This window comes from Grammomys surdaster, unplaced genomic scaffold (genome assembly GCF_004785775.1).
Source record: "Grammomys surdaster isolate TR1022 unplaced genomic scaffold, NIH_TR_1.0 125976, whole genome shotgun sequence".
Taxonomy (NCBI): Eukaryota; Metazoa; Chordata; class Mammalia; order Rodentia; family Muridae; genus Grammomys; species Grammomys surdaster.
The window spans coordinates 1,882,498-1,903,078 of NW_021620792.1; the positions used below are offsets into that span (position 1 = coordinate 1,882,498).

General features: G+C 54.4%; 1 protein-coding gene across 1 annotated transcript in view; it reads left to right on the forward strand.

Annotated features, from left to right (window-relative positions):
- The first annotated feature begins 902 nt into the window (after positions 1–902).
- Positions 903–20,581, forward strand: part of Rbm19 (RNA binding motif protein 19) — an 87,260-nt gene continuing 67,581 nt past the window's right edge. The window contains exons 1-16 of the mRNA XM_028753916.1: positions 903–1,033; positions 3,735–3,917; positions 4,828–4,938; positions 5,097–5,135; positions 5,277–5,487; positions 7,967–8,223; positions 9,236–9,316; positions 9,800–9,878; positions 11,259–11,330; positions 11,993–12,193; positions 13,254–13,384; positions 14,785–14,903; positions 15,259–15,355; positions 16,253–16,363; positions 16,988–17,188; positions 17,953–18,073. Coding sequence (XP_028609749.1) covers positions 998–1,033; positions 3,735–3,917; positions 4,828–4,938; positions 5,097–5,135; positions 5,277–5,487; positions 7,967–8,223; positions 9,236–9,316; positions 9,800–9,878; positions 11,259–11,330; positions 11,993–12,193; positions 13,254–13,384; positions 14,785–14,903; positions 15,259–15,355; positions 16,253–16,363; positions 16,988–17,188; positions 17,953–18,073 — 2,050 coding nt within the window. The 5' untranslated portion in view covers positions 903–997. The remainder of the gene's footprint in view (positions 1,034–3,734; positions 3,918–4,827; positions 4,939–5,096; positions 5,136–5,276; positions 5,488–7,966; positions 8,224–9,235; positions 9,317–9,799; positions 9,879–11,258; positions 11,331–11,992; positions 12,194–13,253; positions 13,385–14,784; positions 14,904–15,258; positions 15,356–16,252; positions 16,364–16,987; positions 17,189–17,952; positions 18,074–20,581) is intronic.

The window sequence follows — 20,581 nt, forward strand, 5'->3', positions numbered from 1 at the left end:
ACTACCCTAGCTTATTACAGCAAGCACCAAGCCCTCAGAGGAAGGAGTTCTGGCTAGGAACTCAGCTGCCAGGTTGGCAGGGGATAAAAGCTTCCCGGAGCCCCGTGGGGTGCCTGTAAGGTTGCTGTCAGTTGAAGCTGTCAGTACTCACTGTGGGGATCCTGGTTCTAATCTCCCTTTCTACTGAGAACCTACAGGAATGAATGGAGTAGCTCCACTCCTCGGGTCCTCACTTCACCTGCCTGCAAAGTAGGGTTGTTATTCCCAGTAGTCAAACCCTGTGATAATATCCACGGGACATGCTTGGTCACTGAGTCAGGGCCTGGCAGTTTCTCTAAGCCTCAGCTTCCCTATCCTGAAAAGGAAGTGAGAGGGCTGGTGAGATTGTTCAGAGTGTAAGTTTGATCCCCAAGCCCCACCAGGTAAAGTCGGGATTGACTCCCCGACTCCAGCAAGCATGTTGTTTTCTGATCTACACATTTGAGCCTGGGACATGTACACACATATAATACACGGATATGTGTGTATATACACACACACATTTATATATGTATATATTCACAATAAATAAATCTTTAATATTTTATTTTTGAAACGGGGGTTCTCTGTGCAGCCCTGGCTTTCCTGGAACTCGGAGATCCGCCTGCCTCTGCCTTTAAATTTTATTTCCTAGGAAGCAAGAATCTGTGATCTTTCCCAGATGCCAGTCATCCTGTGAGGTTTAGACATCGCGCGCCCTGCCTTCCTTGTAGGGGCCTTCGAGTCTCTCAAGACCTGGCGGAGAAACTGCGCCTGCGCAGTACCCTAGCGCTCCGGCCTCCTCCCACTCCGCCTTGAGGGTGTGACATCCCAGTGAGGCCACACCTACTTCCGGGTGGAACGCTTCGGGGGCCACGTGACTTGCTAAAGATGGCGGCGCCCAGTGTGGCGGCGTGAAAGTTGTGGGAAGTTGCTGTCGCGGGTATCGTGAGTCAGAAACGAGGGGAACCTGAGAGCCATGTCGCGTCTGATCGTGAAGAACCTCCCAAATGGGGTGAGCGGGACCTGGGGATGGGGCCCGGAAATGGAAGCGGAGGTCCCGGAAAGGAGGGTGAAAGATGGAGGGATCCTAAGTCAGGGACAGGACGGGGAAAGTCCGGAACTCAGTGAGGCGGCACCCTGTTCTCACCGCTAAGCAAGCCGGAAAGTGGCTACGGTTGTTATAATTATCACCAGTGACACTGTTGCCACCTCATGCGTGCCTGCCCCTAAACCGGATAGCCCTGCTCCGGGCTGTTGCCGGCCCCCACCTTGTGCCTCGGACCCCAGTCCTCTTGGTCCACACTGTTCTCTGTCCCACTCTCAAGACTGTTGTGGGAAACAATTGGGGAGATGACCGGAGGACTCGAGTAATGGAAACGGCATTTAGTGGTTTGTCTGTTAGTGGAGAGCGGGCAACTCAGGCATGATGGCAGAGCCTGGCAGTGCCGGGTAAAAGAAGAAATGAGCGCGTGTGTGTGGTGATAGGCCGGCTGGATGGAGAGCACTCCCGAGGACCCCTCCTTGTTGTGCTGGGTAATTTTGATAAATTTGACACAGACCGGAGCCACTTACGAAGAGGGAACTTGAGTTGATGAATTGCTTCCCTAGGATTAGCTTGTGATATTTTGAAGAGTGATTGGTTTGGGAAGGTCCAGCCCACTGTGGGTGCTGTCACGCCTCGGCAGGTGTTCCTGGGCTGTATACATACAAATGCTGGCTGGGCAAGTTAGTATGCAGAGTTCCTCTACCGTTTCTGCTTCAGTTCTTGCCTTGGCTTTCCTGGGTGATGGACTGTGATTGAGACCCGTAAGCCAAACAAACGGTTTTCCTCCCCAAATCGCTTTGTATCCTTTGTCCTTGATGCGTAGGTATCACAACAGGAAGCAGACTAGAACACATACCGTGTCACTAACACAGAGCAAACTTAGCTACAGAGTGTAGAGGTGCACACACCTGTTGTCAGCTTTCCATAGGCAGAGGGTGGCAAGTTCAAGGCCAGCCTGGATTACATAGCAAGATGATGTCCTAGCCATAAAGGTATTTTGTTGCTACTTCGTAACTGTAATTTTCTACTGTTGTGAATATAATGTAAATATCTGGTATGTGGGCTATCTGATGAGTGTCCCCCAAAAGGGTCTTGACGCACAGGTCTAGAGCCACACACAAAACTCTGGCCAGTGTGAGAATGGTAGGGGCCAGCTGTCCCCACCACGGAACTGTTTACCAACATTGTAATGGCATCATGTTAATTTCCCATCCTTCCCTTGGGAAAGTGGTTGAAACAGTATCGTGTTTGTTTGTTTGTTTTTTGGTTTTCGTGACAGGGTTTCTCTTCATAGCCCAGGCTGTCCTGGAACTCACTCTGTAGACCAGGCTGGCCTCGAACTCAGAAATCCGCCTGCCTCTGCCTCCCAAGTGCTGGGATTAAAGGCATGCACCACCATTGCCCGGCTGTTTGTTTCTATTTTTACCGTTTTGGAGGTTAGCCAGCCTAATGTGAAGTTCCTGTCAGGGACTGGCAGCCTGCAAGAGGGTCTAGCCCTTCGACATAATTACATCACAGTGTAGGTCTGGGCATGGCTGCCAGCCGGTCTTCTTAGGCTTCTTCGGGTCTTCTGGCCATTGCTGTCTCTGACTCATGGCTGCTTCCATCATCCCCAGTCCTTAAGATCAAGAACACTTGGTTTCCTGATTCCCTCCCCATCCCTTCCCCCTCCCGCTAGCCTTCCTCAGATTCTGAGCCTCCTACCTCACAGATTGGCACTCAAGTACCCCAAGACTCAGAATGATCTCCCCAACTTGGGATTTTGTTTGTTGGTTTGGGGGGGTGTTCACTTTTTTTAAAAAACAGCCTCTTAAGTCTATATCCCTGCCTGATGTTGATTGTGCCATCCCCCTGCTTCTGCCTCTCCACTGTACCCTCATCTTAGGGTTTTTTTTTCCCCTTTTTTCTTTTTCCTTTTCTGAGACAGGATCTCATTTAGTAGCCCTAGCTGGCCTGGAACTTAACATGTAGACCAGGCTGGCTCAAACTAAAGGAATCTGCTTGCCTCAGCCTCCAGAGTGCTAGGATTAAAGGTGTGAATGACCATGCCTGCCTTCATCACCAGGTTTTAAAAACACATCTGGAAAATCCCTTTTGCAATATCTGGGTGTGGTGGATCATGTGCTCTGGGACTGGGAAGTGAGGCAGGCAGATCTCTAGTTTGAGGCCAGCCAGGGCTGCACTCCCCTTAGCTGTATACTATAGTACAACCCCAGGTGCTGGGGACCAGGGTGTGGGCATCTTTAATGGGCTCCATTATTCTCTGGCTCTCAAGGTTAACAAATAACAAACATTTACATAGCTTCTCTTACCTTTGTTTATTTGGATAAGCCTCTGTTGAGTATCTGTTTGCTGTTACAGCCTCAGGGTGGAAGCTGTAATTGATGTTGTCCTCAAAGGGGACAAGATAAGAAAGAGACTTTTTTTTTTTTCTGAGATACCTTGAAGTTTCATTTCCTTTTTAAAGAACTGAGTAGCTTGCTCAGGGGTGCTCAGCGGGTGGGTGTCAGACTCTGAGCCAGGATCTGGCCACTTTAAGAAAAGTACTTGTTGCCACTTGCTCACATCAGGTGTCCCTCCAGGACCTCTAGGCTTCTAGCTTGTTTGTCTCTTCGATCCAGGGGACCCCCCTCCTCAGCTTCTCTCTCATTATACCCCTCTGCTCTAGATGAAGGAGGAGCGATTCCGGCAGCTGTTTGCCGCCTTTGGCACGCTGACCGACTGCAGCCTCAAGTTCACCAAAGACGGCAAGTTCCGAAAGTTTGGCTTCATAGGTTTCAAGTCGGAGGAGGAGGCCCAGGCAGCACTGAACCATTTCCACAGGAGCTTTATAGACACGTCCCGGATCACGGTGAGTCTGAGGGAGTCTCATCCTGCCGGCCATAGACAGTTCGCCTTACCTCAGTGCCACACAAGCTTCTGAGTGCCCGGCCAGCATCATTGCCTGAGAGGCTCCACTGCTCGCTGGGCCCTCTCCATAATTTCTGAGGAGTTGAAGTACTCACTGTACCCTTTCCTGTTGTTTGACCTTTGTACCGTATGCACGAGTTATAAGTGTGATAGAACTGATGAACAGAGTTACTTCTCCAGGGGCATCCATCGCCAGGAGAAAGTGGTTTGCTGAACAGTAACAGCCTGGACCATCTGGGCATGGCTTGTGGAGGTGTCCTCCCTAAGGCCGTCTCCGAGAATGCATCGGAGGTGCCAGGGCCGAGGGATGCATCACTTCATGTGTGGTCCCTGGCATTCTTCCACACTCCTGTGGTCACCCAACTGTCCCTGATACCCTGGGCTTGTTTTCTGCCATGACTGAACTTGCCTTGTGGTAAAGTCACCTGACTCGTGGCCATTGCCCCCTGTTGCTGTGCGCTCGACAGGGGCTGCCTCCTAGACATCCTCTGTGGGCCTGAGGTGTGATGTGGGCTCCCAGTCCCTATGTACCCCAAGTCCTGTCTCCGTTGTGTCACCTGCTTCCTGGGCCACCCAATCTCCACTTTGACTTTTTGGTCTGAGCAAAGGAGACAGTAACATTTCCTGTCACCTTCTTCTGGACCGCGTGGGAGACAGAATTAGTCCTCTGTAAATGACAGCATGACTTTTGTGGGGACAGTGTCTAGGCTAGGAATGAAAGTGAGTCACTTTAAAGCAGATAGCAGGTCAGTGACCACTGCACTCTGGGGAACCTGTGCTCCTGTGCTGACGGGGACTCACGTGCTTAGGGACCTCAGCAGCTTTGGAAGCCAGCCCTCTTTCTCATGCAGGTAGAATTCTGCAAGTCCTTTGGAGACCCGTCAAAGCCCCGAGCTTGGAGCAAACATGCCCAGAAGCCAAGCCTGCCATCGCAAGACTCAGTTCCCTCAGACACTAAAAAAGTATGTAGGCGGCGCCCCCAGCCCTGTGCCCAGTGATGGCAGGGTGGTCTCTGGCTGGGAAAGAGTTGGGAGTGTCAGGAAAGGTAGGTGCGCCCAGGGCATTGCACCGCTTTCCCTTCCCCAGTGTCGATGTGAGCCTGTCTGCCTTCTACTTTCAGGACAACAAGAAGAAAAAGGTGTCCAGTGACCTGGAGAAGGTGAATGTTCTGTGGGTGGAAAGGGAGGCCTGTGAGCATTGAGAGGGAGGAGGGCTGGAGAACTGAGCCTCCTGAAGCTCTGCCTCATCTCCGTCCTCCTGTTCCTCCTCCTGCCTCTCCCACCTGGCTGTATTCCCATAGCTAAAGAAAGATGCCGAGTTCCAGGAGTTCCTGTCAGTTCATCAGAAGAGGACCCAGGTGGTCACATGGGCAAATGACGCTTTGGATTCTGACCTCCCGAAAATGAAAACCAAGCCATCAAGTGACTATCTGAACTTCGACTCTGACTCCAATTCCGACTCCGACTCTGGGCAGGAGAGTGAGGAGGAGCTAGCCCAAGAGGACCCTGGAGGTAAGTGTACATCCTGGGAGTTTGAGGGCCTTTGCCAAGCCTTGGCCTGATGGACACAAGTACCATATGTTTAGCACAGACATACAAAGGACACCTTGTGTGATGCTCTCTGGTGACAAGGGCTAAGAAAAGTGCCAAGGACCAGCCTCGGCTTGGAGAAGGGTTTTTGAGAGAAAGGGTGTCAGGGAGCCACGAAACCAAGGTGAAATTGGGTTATAAACTGACGGCCTTTATTCTGCTCAAGACAGCTTTCCTGATTGTTCTATGCTCTGCTTTCTCTGGAGATCACACAGCTTTTTTTTTTTTTTTTTAAACAGGTTTTTTGCAATTCTAAAAACTCTTGGGTAGCTCATCTCTTGCAGATGGAAGCCCAGTTTTTATTTACATATCAATTCAGTCATTGTCTCAGGTTCCTTTTTGGTTATCCCAAGAATCAGCACCCTTTGATTCTTAGAAAGAGACAGCCAGCACAAGCACAGACAATAAGCTAGCTGGGTGGGACCCCCAGCCTGAAATTAACATTCCTACTAGGCCTGGGCCTGGGCCTGGGCCTAAACTCCTTCTGTCCCAGGCTGACCTTAAACTCAGGAACCTGCCTGCCTTCACATCTTTCTGACGAGCTGGCTCACAGTGCAGCTGCCTCTGTTCCTTTAGATCTGTGAAGCTTCTTACACAGTTCATATTGCATTCTTATAGTTTGCATACTTGGGAAATTATGTATTTTTGAACTCATGTTTTCAGTGTTCTCTCTCACAGCCTAAAGGGTTGTCCTGAAGGTCACAGCATTCTACCATTTTACTGAGACATAGAAACACCCTCACCTCCCAGACTCATGCTGTCTCTGATTATCATGGTATCGTTAACCTTGACAGAGAGGACCTTCCTTGAAGGAAGACCAAAAATATGTACATTATTATACAAACAAGCCTTATGCGCACAGCAACCATCAACACTCATGGAGGCCCATGCCCTGCTGGCTCTGTTCAGGGGCAGGAGCCATGTCATTTGTCCCTTACACATGGCTAAACAGGACTTAGCTGGAGAGGGCCAGCCAGGTGCTACACCCTCCAGGCATCTGGGGTATGAGCAGCCTACCCATTGGTGTGTCTCCCCGGGCAGATCTGGTCACCTGACTCAGCCAGTATTCACCATTCATGGACAGTATGCTGGGCACAGCCCTGGGGACTGGGGACACACCAGTGAGAAAAGACCCCAAGAATCTCTGTACCTGTGCAGGTGTCATCCTGGTGAGAGTAGAGGGGCAAGGCAGGTAGTTCCCAGGGGGCATGTGTGGTGATGGGTGTGCCAAGAAGGCAGGACGGGGCCTGGGAAGCTTTCTGGAAGGGCTCCTGTAGCTCCAGGGGGTAGTGGTAGGGTGTCATGCCCTCATGGGCCCTACTGTGGCTGGTAAGCAGCCAATCAGATCACAGAACATAGACTGTAAGCTGTGGTCCACAGTGAGGGCTGTTGTTTTTGACAGGTGAGTATGTAGGACTAACACAGCTCAGCCTGGTAATGTCTGCTGAGCCAGGCGAGGACTCTGGGACTATGGGTGGAGCCGCAGAGGAAGTGGGGAACAGCAAGGAGAGTCTCAGAGGGAAGGACGGCACAGCGGCCTGAGAGGTGATCTTAGTTTCAGGACCTAATGCAGATGGAGCTGGGGGAGGAGAGTTCAATCTCCACCCCAGCACGGGAAACCCCTGGAGGGTGGTAAGCAGAGCCACAGCCTCACCGTGTGCTAGGAGGGTCACAGGGGGTCACGCATGCTACAGTGTAAGGGGTGGCTGTGTTCCTCTGCTCAGTCAGTCTGACCTGGTAACTCCCTTCCTCCCTTCCCGATTCCTCTTGCCCAACCATTTTCATCAGAATATGTCACACCAGGTGTCTTTTGCACTTGTGTGCAAACCACACTGTTCCGCGTGCGTGCACACACACACACACACACACACACACACACCTGGCATCTGATAAGGACTGTAGTCCACTCACATGGATTTTCCTGAGCAGATGGATTATAACAATCTCTGCCAATAAGCAAAAGGGGGGGGTAGCTGTGTTGTGCGTTATTTCTAACGATTGTTTAAAGATAAACCTAAAAGGGGACCTTGGGGTGCTGGGGAGATTGTCTTAGCTGTTAAGTACTCTTAATCCTCTTCCAGAAGATCTGAGTTCAGTGCCCAGGCCCACATGATGGCTCACAGTTGCCCTAAACTCCATCCCCAGGGGATCTGGCCCCCTCTTCTGGCCTCTGTGGGCACTGCACTCACATGCACACATCTACACACACATATGGGGGAAGGAGGCTGGAAAGGGATCGGGCTAGTGAAAGGGAGCCACAGCTCTCCACGTGCCACGGGATGGAAAGACACGTACAGTCAAGTGTGCCCAGTTGCCCACCCGGCACTGCATGTGTGAGGGCCTTGGCCATGCTGGGTATGCTGTCTCTGCTCACTATGGTCGCTGACCTCTGTGTCCCCAGAGGAACAAGGCCTGCAGCCAAAGGCGGCAGTGCAGAAGGAGCTGTCAGACATGGACTACTTGAAATCCAAGATGGTGCGGGCTGAGGTGTCCTCTGAGGATGAGGACGAAGAGGACAGTGAAGACGAGGCGGTGAACTGTGAAGAAGGAAGTGAGGCTGAGGATGAGGGGGACTCCCCTGCCTCCCCAGCCAAGCAAGCGGGTGTGATCCGGGGAGCCGCGCCTGGAAGCCCGAGGCCCCAGGAAGCTGCTGGCAAGGTATGTGTGTGCGTGTGTGTGTCTGTGTGTGTGTCTGTCTGTGCGCACATGCACAAGTTTTGTGTCTGTCTGTCTGTCTGTGTCTGTGAGGACTGAAGAATACACTGGGCCTGGGTCACCCTAGGGTCCCTGCAGCCTCTTCCCTAGAGGATTGCCTGGAAGGGAAGGCCACGTTGCCCATAGGTGTCCTCCTTAGGTTCCTGTTTTGATCCGGGGAAAGCCATCTGCTCCTGGAGTTGTGGGTTATCAGTGAGCTGGGCAGGTGCTGCCTTGTATTTAGCAGCAAGATAGATGTGAGGAAGCTTACGACTGACAGATAGATGAGTGTGTCACTGTATGCTGGGTAATATCCCTCACAAGTCAGTAACTCACGTTACAGTCCTCTGCCCAGGTGAGGCACCCGCAGTGAGGGCTGGGGCTGGGAGCCTGAGGCTTAGAATCCAAAGATGGCTGAGACCTTGATGGCCCCTCATCTCCCACCAGGAGGCCCTCTCTGCTGCAGAGACAAGACACTTAGAGACTCGGGTGGGACCACACCCCTTGGGGTTCGTGTGATGAAAGAAATCGGGGTACACAGCAGTCCAGAACAGACTTTGACAGGGAAAGAGTTCTAGTCAGGACAGGTTTGGGCTTCAAAGGAGAAATCAGGAGCAGAGGCCCTTGGGAGTTGTTGGCACTCCAGAATAGTGGATCTTGACCCCAGCATCCCTGTGGAGTTGTACTCTCAGCGGGACACTGGGCAAGCCCTGCCTCAGTGGTGCCTCTAGGCTCCTTCCTGGCACCAGGGCCTCTATTAGTGTGCCGGTGGCTCACCAGGCCCTGTGCGCAGCTGCCTCCTCCAGCTCTATCCAGGCTCACCTCACAGCAAACAGGGATTCTCACAGCGCTCGTCCTCCAGCTCCCCGGGCAGCTGGTGCCCTTCCAGCTCCTCCAGGGCATCCCAGCCGCCCCCGGCCACACGAGCTCACCACATGACGCTCACCATGTCTACCTCCTCTTCATGGTCCCCCAGGTAGAGAAGCCAGCCAGCCAAAAGGAACCCACTACCCCCCACACTGTGAAGCTCCGGGGAGCCCCATTCAATGTCACTGAGGTACGCATTTGGAAAGGGAGGGTGGGTGTTCCAGGATCAAGTGAAGTCAAGAGCCAGACGGAGCCAGGCTAGGGGCTGCTGATCATGTCAGGGGACAAGTGGCACTGTGAACACTGCTTCCATTCCCTCCCATTGGTGCCAGGCTGGAGGCTTGCTGTTAAAAAGGGAGGGGACATGGGGCTGGATAGTTCAGTGGGTAGAGTGCTTGCTGCAAGCCTGAGGACCTAAGTTCAATCCCCAGCTGCATGCTGTATCGCTAACTTAACTGGTACCGTGAGACCAGTCAGCAGGCACTTAGTTGTCTGTTTTGAGGAACCAGGGGCAAGCACTCGGCCACTGAGCCGCATTCCTAGTGTACTTGTCCAGTGCTTAAAATTCTAAGAGAAAATGCTGAGAGACTTTTTAACAGGTCTAACGAAATATTAAACTTGTTTTTTTTCTAAAAAGAAAAGGATAGAAGGGAAACACTTCTTTTCATTCCAGAAAAATGTCACGGAATTCCTAGCTCCTCTGAAGCCAGTGGCCATCCGGATTGTGAGAAATGCTCATGGGAACAAGACAGGTGAGACGGAAGGGCCACCCTGGCGATGCTGGGGCTGCCAACCATGGGCCCCTGGTCAGCCGGGGTCTCCTGGCCACCGAGCATTTGATTTGGCTGTCATAAGGCAGAGAGTCTGGTGATTAGCCAGCGTCAGAGCTGGGGCGGGACCAGAAGGCCGTGAGGAACGGAGCAGGAGCTGAGCTACATTTCAGAGCCACACACCAGGGCGCTGTGGCTTCAGGGAACCTGCGGCCTGCGGGCTATAAGAGTCCTTGGCAGGAAGAGGCTGCCTGGGCAGAGCATCTGGGGAAGAGAGCGCCTGTGCATTAGGGGCAGCCCAGTCTCCATCTCGTGGCTTGTTTCTTCCCCAGCACCCCTCTCACCTTTAATCCTGAAGAGGGCGGTGTGGGCTAGAGGGGCTTCATCCCAGCTTAGCTGCTTCGGAGCACTGTCACCTCAGACACGCGGACAGGATTGGCCTCAGTGCCTGTACACTGCGCCGTGGGCCTGTTACCCAGGAGTGGGGAGCCGAGGAGCTGCCCCTGAGAGCTGCCCTGCCCATTCTGGGAACTGTGGCAGCATTGGTCTGCTGCTAAGGGGGGTGCCCTGGTCACGACACGTTAGAGACTGGGCAGGGAGCAGGAAGAGAGCCAGCTGGGCCTGTGGCTGGAAAACACACGGCGCTTGCTCCTGAGGGCACAGGCAGGGCTGGGAAAGATCTAACATGGGCTCAGCCATGCGGGACTTTAGTCAGTGTGTGTGTGTGTTCACTTCCAGCCTAGGAGCAGGTCCATGGGGACAGAGGGGTTGGGGGGCGGGGTCCTGGGGAGGCTGGATCCGATTAAGAACAGTCCCTCAGCTGGTCTGCCCTGGGAGACTCCTGGAGCATGAAGTGGGTGAAGTACTTCATGGGTAGGTCGTGTCTCTGCAGAGAACAGAAGAGAGAGCTGGACAGAAAGAACAGCCTCATCTTGCTTGTGGCAAACTCTTGGGCTTTGGGACATGCTGTGGCATTGTCATCAGACAGCCCTGTGACCCAGGACATGTGACTTTAAGTCTTCTAGGGAAGGGATGGCCCTGCTCTGCCGACTCATAGGGTCAGGCTCCCCCTCAGGAAGGATTCCAGGTCTGGATCTGAGCTTCAGGGACAGTGGTCATGACGATGACCCTGGCCATCCTGAACCGGGTCACAGCATAGCCTCCATCAACCCTTCTCTAGAGAGTGTTCAGGAGCAGCGTGGGGCCGGGACAGGGAGGGAGCCCTGCTGCTCACTCCTGGGGTCCACATCTGCGCTCACACAGCCCCCTTGTCTGAGCTGTTGGGGTGTAGGATGTATGGGGGGGTATGTGTGTCCTGGAGGTTGACAGCCTGTGGCTCTCCTTGTCCCTGTCCTCACTCAGGGTATGTCTTTGTGGACCTCAGCAGTGAGGAAGAAGTCAAGAAAGCTCTGAAGTGCAACCGTGAATACATGGGTAAGGGGGTCAGCCGTCAGCGAGGGCGGCCCTGTGCTGATGTCACACGCTAGTGCTGAGATCCAGCAGGGAGTCCACAGTCCCTCTCCCTGGAGCAACCACAGAGCGAACCCAGAAAGAATCATGGGCGGCGTGGGTGGATGATGCCATTGATCTGAGGGACGGGTAGAGCAGGGACTACTGTTACCCTGCGCTCTGGCCTCCTGGAGCAGCTTTCTTGGTCTCTACAACAGTCTGTGTCACTGACTGACTTGGCTCAGAGGCAGGTGTGGGCCACTGATAGAGGAAAGTCACACTGAGGGGGGAGGGGAGTCCTGTTAGCAGGTCAGGTAGTGGGTACTGATGGAGCACTGAGTGGATGAGGGGGATGGGTGCTGGCTGAAGTGGGGTGGGCTATCATGTGATGCCTTCCCAGATCAGCCACAGGGATTTGGGGTGGCCCCAGGACCCAGCTACTGACTCCTGTGGTCTGGGATGGCCCACAAGCTCCCAGCACCTTGGTTGCACTGCCAAGGTGAGTGAAGTCCCAGTGGGTCCAGCTGCAGCCTAGGAAACTGTACACTGTAGACACAATCACACGTGGGAACAGCAGGCTCTGAGCAGCAGCAGGACAGAGGGACCTTGGGAGACACACCACAGCTCTGACCCCCGTCTTCATGCAGGTGGACGCTATATCGAGGTGTTCAGGGAAAAGCAGGCCCCCACTGTCCGTGTTCCCCCAAAGAGCACCACACCTTGGCAAGGCCGAACCCTCGGGGAGAATGAGGAGGAGGAAGACCTGGCCGACTCTGGGAGGCTCTTTGTTCGGAACCTGTCCTACACCAGCTCCGAGGAGGACCTGGAGAAGCTGTTCTCTGCCTACGGTGAGTGGTGTCTCTGCTTGGTCCTGGGTGACATCTCTGTCAGCTAGAAGCTCCTCTGTAGAAATCAGACAAAGCGCCCTACTGCTGAGGGTGCCATAGCATCCCTACTACATAAACAGGTCTCTTCACTTTCTCAGAATATGGAGCAGAAGAGAGAGCAGTGTCTCCCTCGGGCTGTCCACACTGCTATCCCGTCCTTCCTAGGCACTATGGAGGCTCAGACAGGACAGGCAAGGCAGCTCCAGGGGCCCGTCCTGTCTCAGCCTCCACACCCAGCCTGTCCTTAGAAGAGACACAGGAGTTACTGCAGACATGTTGCAAGTGTCAGGTCCCCAGCTCCATCTAGAGCCTTGCTGCCCTTTGTGACATAATCCTGACCCCACAAGTATAACAGCCTTGTAACCTACAGCCAGTGAGTTTTCAGCCTAAGAAACTACAACAACAGCAACAGTAAGAATAGTTCTCTGGGCTGAAACCTCCCAGTGTACCCACAGCTCTTGTGCTAGGCAGACCCTCCTGCCTCCTGGCTGACATGGCCAGACTAGACAGGAGAGGACTTGTCTAGACTGTGAGTGTCCATCTGGGAAGACAAGAGGCTCGTGGGAACATGATCCTATTCTGTGTTCAGAGTGGCAAACACGGCCTAATTTGCATGGTGATGTTTCGGCACTTAATGGCACCACCTGCAGGGGGCACTGTTGCCTGCACTCATGTGTTAGCACAACTCACCCCACACTTGTCCTGTGAGGCAGGGATCTTGTGGCACTTTATAGGTGAGGACATGGGCCTGTGTTGATAAGTACGTGAGAGCAGGTAGCAGAACGGGTGTACAGCCTGCACCTCTCCTGAGAATTGACTCACAGATACCTTTGGCCCTGGGCTGGTAAGCTGGCTGGTAAGCTGGCATGGTGTCGCCATGCTGTCCTGAGGGACCCAGCAGTCTGGGCTGCTCCAGAACAGCCATTTGCTGATCTCACCAGTCGAGCCCATTGCCTGGCCATTGTATTCCTGTTACCCAGTCCTCTGGCCCACAACTGACTGACACTTCTCCCATCTCCAGGTCCCCTGTCAGAACTCCACTACCCCATTGACAGCCTGACCAAGAAGCCAAAGGGCTTTGCCTTTGTCACCTTCATGTTCCCTGAGCACGCTGTGAAGGCCTATGCTGAGGTAGATGGGCAGGTATTCCAGGTAAGTTAGCCCTGGCCTCGTCGGGCTGTTGGGCTTAAGGAAGTAGGCACAGGTGTGCGTCTGTGTCTGTCTGTGTCTGTGTGTCTGTGCATTTCAGGCCTGAAAGCCCACAGTGGCCCGCTATGCTGACATCACGTGAGCTTTTAGAGGGTGAGATTTCTAAAGGCAGTGGTCTGGCCTTGTCATTTGCTGTTCGAGGCAGCCTGGCACACACTGGATCCTTAAAGAATATTTGTTGAATGAAACCGTGCTCTATGCCTTCTGAAACAGTTCCTCAGCGAAAGATGAAGCTACAAGTATTGGTAGCCATGGTGTGCCCAAGCATTCAGGCTGTTTGCCTGTGGCAGCAGGGGGTGGGCACAGCACGCCTGCCCAAGTCCAGGCAGCCTGTTTGACATATTTGTTCATGGTTTATAGATGAACCTGCGTCCACCTGTGTAGACCTCCTATTCTCTCACTGGAGGGACAGAAAATGACAGGATGCGGGTTTCTGGGGCCATGGGTACTGTAAGCAGTTTCCTGAGCTGGAGAGGTGGCTCGGCAGTTAGGGCACTTCCTGAGTGGGCCCACAGCACTCAGGAAGCAGAAGCAGGTGGATTTCTGTGAATTCAAAGTCAGCTTGGTCTACGAATGGAATTCCAGGCCAATGAGGGTTTGACTCAAAAGACAAAAAAAGAAAAAAGAAAAAAAAGAGAGAAAAAGAAAAAAGCATTTCCTGCTCTTCTAGAGGACCAAAGTTTGTTTCTCAGAAGTCATGCTGGGCCACATACAACCACCTGGATCTCCGGCTCCAGGGACTCTATGACGCCCTCTTCTGGCCTCTGAAGGCACTGCACACACATGGTGCACATACGCTCAGGCACACATACACACAGACATAAATATGTCTATGTAAATCTTTTTAAAAACATGAACCATGTCTCCTGTATGCAGTGGTGTCAGCTGGCCTCACCACAATGGCAGGTCCCTTTGTGATACAGATGGAGAGGAACTAGGTCTTAAACTGTTGGTGGGGGGGCTCAGATTGAGAGGGTGAGTCCATGAGTGTCAGGACGGGGAGCGCGCCAGTAGACCAGCAGTTGAGAGAACAGGTCTCTGTCAGTAAGCATGAGGCCAAGACAGGAGCTAACTGGAAATGGTGTAGGTTTTTGAGACCTTGAAGCCCACCTCCGGAGACTCACCTCCTCCAAGGCCACAGCTCTTAATCCCACATAGTCCCACAAACTGGGGACCAAACATTCCAATATGTGAGCCTCTGGGGTCATTCTCATCCAAATTGCCACAAACCACACGGTCCCTCTGCTGTCCCCTCCAGTCAGACGTAGCTCTAGTGCACTTGTGACCTGAGGTGGCGTTCCTGAGGGTGGAGCTGTGTTTCAGCCTCCTTCCATCCCCTCCAGGGCAGGATGCTCCACGTCCTACCTTCCACCATCAAGAAAGAAGCCAGCCAGGAGGCCAACACCCCGGGATCCTCCTACAAGAAGAAGAAGGAAGCCATGGACAAAGCCAACAGCTCCAGGTCCTTGTCAGCTCCACAGCGGCCACTGAGCCCGCGGGTCTGCTGCCCCTGACCCCACCCTCCGCTCTTCTTGTGCACCTCATCCATGGCTTTTCAAGGCCTCACTTTGCCCATTCGCGGGAAGGGGAGAGCAGAGCAGGGTCTTCCCACCGTCTGCGCACGGTGCGGATGTAGGAGAGGCTGTGTGCAGAGTGCAGAGTCCCCGAGCTGAGACCTGGGGTCCTCAGTCTGCTAGTCTCCGGGCCTCGCCGTGTGCTTGGTCTGTGGCAGGGAGCTGGAGGGAGGGGCTCGGGCTTCTGAGAAGGAGTCGGCCTGTCGGCCCCCACGTGACTTCTGTTCTGCCCACACTCCTCAGCTGTCACAACTGGAACACGCTGTTTATGGGGCCAAATGCCGTGGCTGACGCCATCGCACAGAAGTACAACGCCACCAAGAGCCAAGTGTTTGACCACGTGAGTGAATCATGGCCTCTCCCGGGTGTCTGGACGTGGCAGCTGCTGAGTTACCTCAGGCCGAGCCTGCGGTGGGAGCGTGCTCGGCACCTGATGCTCGGCACAGAATGCCTGTGATTTTGCTCGCAGCTCCTCCCCTCCCTTGTCACTTACCCTTCTCCCCAGACACAGGCTCAGCCCTGACCCTGGACACTGAATGTACCACATATGTGAGAATGATGGTATTTCAGAGAAGCCAGGGGAAGCAGGCAGAGTTATCTTTCATGGCCTAAGTCAGCATACCTAAAATACTGTGATTGTAACATGTGTTCAACATGAAAACAGCCCGAGCCATTTTCTCCGTATTCGTCTGGTGCTGGTGTGGGTTTAACTGACTGGAGACTGAATGGTGTGGGCCACGTTTAGAGACACTGGACACTGTTTTGAGCAGACACAGCCTGACCTAAGTTAAGGGGGCAGTTTCTGTGGCTCAGATGTCAGCCATACCCAGGACTGAAGGGGACTTGCTCTTTGGTGCCCTCTACTGGAGAAAGACACAAAGGAGCGGTCATAGCCCCACTGGGCTGCTAACCCAGTGACTGTAACCTGGGGTAATCTGTGAGAGGCTGGGGTAGGAGCCGGCTCAGGCTGAGGTGGGTGCGTCGGAAGCCCCTGCAGGCAATGAGCTGTAGGAAGGACAGCAGGGCCCTCTCCCCGAGGAAAGCCAGGGGCGGGGGTCATGAGCCACGGGACAAGGCAAAGCTGGAAAGGGACCGAGGACTCCCAGGTTTACTCTGCACATCCAGAGGAGTCTGAGGCCTGGGGACCTCCAGTCTGCAGACTGATGGGTGTGGACACAGGCGTTTCCCTCTGAGCCACCTCCTGACAGCACCTGGGCCTCTTCCCTTCCTCCCACAGGAGACCCAGGGCAGTGTGGCTGTGCGTGTGGCTCTGGGGGAGACCCAGCTGGTCCAGGAGGTCCGCAGCTTCCTTATCGACAATGGTGTCTGCCTGGACTCTTTCAGCCAGGTGAGTTCTTACCGCACACAGTGAGTCCTTACCGCATACAATGAGTCCTTACCGCACACAGTGAGTCCACACTCATTCAGAGCTAGGACAGAGTTTCCTGGGATACTGGAAAGACGGGTCCTGTGAGTGATGGGAACCTGAGCCAAGAGTCAGTCTGCAGGACTGGTCCCTCAGTCTATGCCCTGCAGAGCATAGGGTGCACTCAGGGACGAAAGTCTGTAGCTCTTCCTGCCTTCTACACATAGGGGACAGGTCTGTGCTGCCAGGAAGGAGCCTGGGCATTGAGAAGTGGCTCTCGTCCTTTGGAAGCCCATGGGGCCACCTTGGGCTCTCCAGTCTGGGTTGTGGTTGGAGACTGTTGAACTTGTGTGGCTTGGGGTGAATTGGAGAGGTGTGGTCTCTCAGGCACCAGCCCCTCTGCAGAGCTGTCTGTGGGTCTTGGAGTGAACAAGAAACCTGAGATCGAACACCCCCCAGTCCCCCCAACCCCAGCTCTGCTTTCCAAGCCTGTTTGCTAGGGGTCCTGATGGGGCTTCTCTGCTGAGGCTGCCACCAGCGTCCAGTACTGAAGCCATGCTGAGGTCACCCCCCTCTGTTGTCCCCCACACATTCATCTTTCCTCAGGCTGCAGCAGAACGGAGTAAGACTGTGATCCTGGCTAAGAACCTCCCGGCAGGTACGCTGGCGGCAGAGCTACAGGAGATCTTCAGCCGCTTCGGCAGCTTGGGCCGCGTGCTCCTGCCTGAAGGTGGCATCACGGCCATTGTCGAGTTCCTGGAGCCACTGGAGGCCCGCAAGGCTTTCAGGCACCTGGCCTATTCCAAGGTATGGCCACTGATCTTGGTGGCACCAGAGACTATAAGAGCTCGAGCTGCCCCCAGGCTGGCATGGGCCTCCCACACACAGGCTCCTCCCAAACCACAAGGCCCCGCCCAAACCACACAGGCCCCGCCCAAACCACACAGGCCCCGCCCAAACCACGCAGGCTCTGAGCCTGCTGCTCTATGGTGAACATTACTGCTATACCAGGGACTGCCTCCTGGCTTTTGATTAAAGAGAAGATAACAGATCTGAGCTTCCCAGGCTGTTGTGACAAGGGGCCGCCAGCTCGGTGGACTCTGGTCTCTCAGCTTGTCAGTCCAGTCTCACCCGTCACCTCTGCCCATCCCATTCCGTCTGCCCTCCAGACCTCTGCATTAAAATTGCAGCTCAGCCAGATAGCACGGTCTCACCCCAAGATTCGCCTCCTATTGCCAAGGTCACAGTCAGTCTGGGGCTCAAGGTCACAGTCAGGCTGGGGCTCAAGGTCAGGACTTGACTGTGTCCTGGCGAGGCACTAACAGCTCAGTACCAGGAATTTCCGTCTGCCTGGGACTTTGGTGCTTCATGACGTGTGTCTCACATTAGTGTCTGAAGGCTGCGCTCAGGTACCTGGATGTACAAAGGGTCCTGAGCCCTGCCCGTGCAGGAAGGGCTCTGTACCCGGCTTCTCCTGGCTCTGTCATCTCTGGCCCTTCTGCCAGGCAGCACTGAGTCTCTAGCTAGGTCTTTGATGGGGACTCACAGCCTTGACACCCCTTTTTCTGCAGTTCCACCATGTCCCCCTGTACCTGGAGTGGGCTCCAATTGGCGTCTTTGGCACAGCCCCCCAGAAGAAAGATTCCCAACCTGAGCAGCCTGCAGAGAAAGCCGAGGCGGAACAGGAGACTGGTGAGAGCAGAGTCTGGGGTCACCATGCTGTGGGCAGAGCTGGGAGGAGGGTGGGGGTGCGGGAAGGCCATCATGAGGCCGCTGGCCGGGTGCCCTTCATTCTGCCTGCAGATAGATTTCATAGGCATGTCAAATGTCCTTTAAAGAGTGGATCCTTGGGATGTCGCCTCTTGAGGTGGCCAAGTTTTAATTTATTAGTCACAGGTTGTAGAGACCTTTGAGTGTATTGACAGGGATTTCAAAGAGGCTGTGGGAACCTTGACTCTCCATTGGAATTGATAGGTGGTCCCTCTGTGGCAGCTCTGGGGTCACAGTGCCCCCTGGTGGTCAGGATAGGAAACAGCAGCAGATCCCCTTAGCTCACTGTGGGGAGGGGGAGGGCACAACTTTGACAGTAGGTACAGGACAACTCTCCGTCATCCAGACTGATGCTCAGGAGTGCCTGCCACTCTGAGAGCCTGAAGCATCTGGGTCGGCACGTGTGAGGACCCGTGAGGCTGCTGTGGAGTGGGCACTGTGGAGGCCCAGCTGCTGTGTGGACTTCATTGTTTGGTTTGACGTTCCCATGTAGTTCAGGGTAGTCTCAGGTGTCCTGTTAGCGGAGGATGAGCTTGCACTTCCTGCCTGCCTCCGCCCCCGAGTGCTGGGCCTTCAGGCTGGGGTTGCAGGGGTGTAGACCATAGCCCATTTTCTGTGGTTTCTGTATAGTCAGGTGTACGCACATAGGAGTCTACGGCAGCAAGAAAAGCAAAGACAAGTACCAAGGTTGGCAGAAGGAGGGTTCAGATCCTCGCCCAGGCTGAGGTGTCTCTGCTCACTGTCACCGAGGGTTGTCCAGAGGCCATAATAGTCCCATGTGGATCATCACTTCCCTGTCCCTCTTCTTTGACCCTGACACGTCGTGGTTGTCACACTCGGGTAGCTGGCTGGACCTTCTGGATATCCCTTCCTAGCGTCTGTCAGGAAGTGGCATGGTGGTCTCAGACCAAAAGTCCCCTCAAACCTGCTCACAGTCTTATCCTGAGATGTTTCTTCTCCTGGTCCTGCATTTGTTGATCGTTAGTGTTGGAGGTTGGGACCTCAGGCTGTGTTCAGTCTGTAGGTGCCACCTGTCCTGGGGTTGGTTCTTCCCCTCAGCACCCCAGGCCTCCAGTTGAACCTGGGTGATACATTTTGACATAAGAGCAATTCCTCATTGCGAGGCATGGAAACTAGCCGGGGCCAGGGTTCCTGAAGACACACCCAGGAGGCTCGGCTCATGGCTGGGCGGCAGTGTCAGGGCTGTGTGGCTGCTGTCCTGTCGCGTCTCTCCCCTTTACGTTGATGCTGGTAAATATTGGAATCCACACTTTATTTCTCCCTTGTCATCTCCATCTTGGCCAGGCTATCACTGCACCCCAATGCCCAGCTCCCTGGGATGCAGCCCTAGGCGGAGGGCAGGACTGCTCCGTAGATAGATGCCAAGGAAGTGAAGGACTGTGGGAAGGATGTGACTCACCCCTCTGCAGGGAGGGCTGGGCTATGGCTGTGCTTGTGTCCTGAGCCTCTGATGTACGGGAGGTCTCAGTCAGGCTCCAGAGTCTGGTGGCTCCAACCAGTGAGGAGTGGTCAGTGACACTGACATGCGAAAGTGACTTTAGGTGGCTGTGGCTCAAGTCTGTGTGGCCAGTGGGCCCTTGAGTTACACTCACAGCAGTGACACTGTGCTGGGGAGATGTACATGCTGTCTAGTGCATGGCAGTCTTCTGCTCCTTGCCATGGCTGGGGGAATGCCTCCCTTCTCTGAGCTCTGTCTTTGTGTCTGTAGCATGGTGTTGGCCACCAGGCTGCCCAAGGTTACTGTTGTCAGCCACAGGCTGGGAACCAAGTGTATCATGGTGCCCTTGTAGCCACACAGAGCTGTGTGTCGCCGCCGCATGGGCTGGCTGCATCCACACAGCCTGCTCCTCAGCACGTCCAGCTGGCCTACTGAGGGGGCAGGTGGGGCAGCTGAGGTAGACCGAGTAGAATCACTGGTGGCCTTGGGTGCAGATGTTTCTCTGGAGCTAGAGAGGTTTCCTGACACTGGGGTCTGGGGTGGCACTCCATTGCGTTGTCCTTCTACCAAGCTCTGACCCTGAGGGTTTGCTTTCCATGGTCACACACAGCCTGTGACCTACACCAAGGCAACCTCAGACCTGGGAGAGGACCAGGAAGCTGGCCCAGGTTACACCCTGCCCAGATGTACTGTGTCCTGATCATCCCTCTGTCCCTTCCCAGCTCAGCCTGTCTGACTACACAGTCCCCTGTCCACTGAGTGTCATCCCCTGCCCAGAGTATCATCCTGTATCCCCTCACCCCTGCTTAGTGTCATCCCGTGCCCCCTCAACCCTGCCTAGTGTCATCCCGTGTCCCCTCACCCCTGCCCAGAGTCATCCTGTGTCCCCTCACCCCTGCCCAGGGTCATCCCGTGCTCCCTCACCCCTGCCTAGTGTCATCCCGTGTCCCCTCACCCCTGCCCAGAGTCAT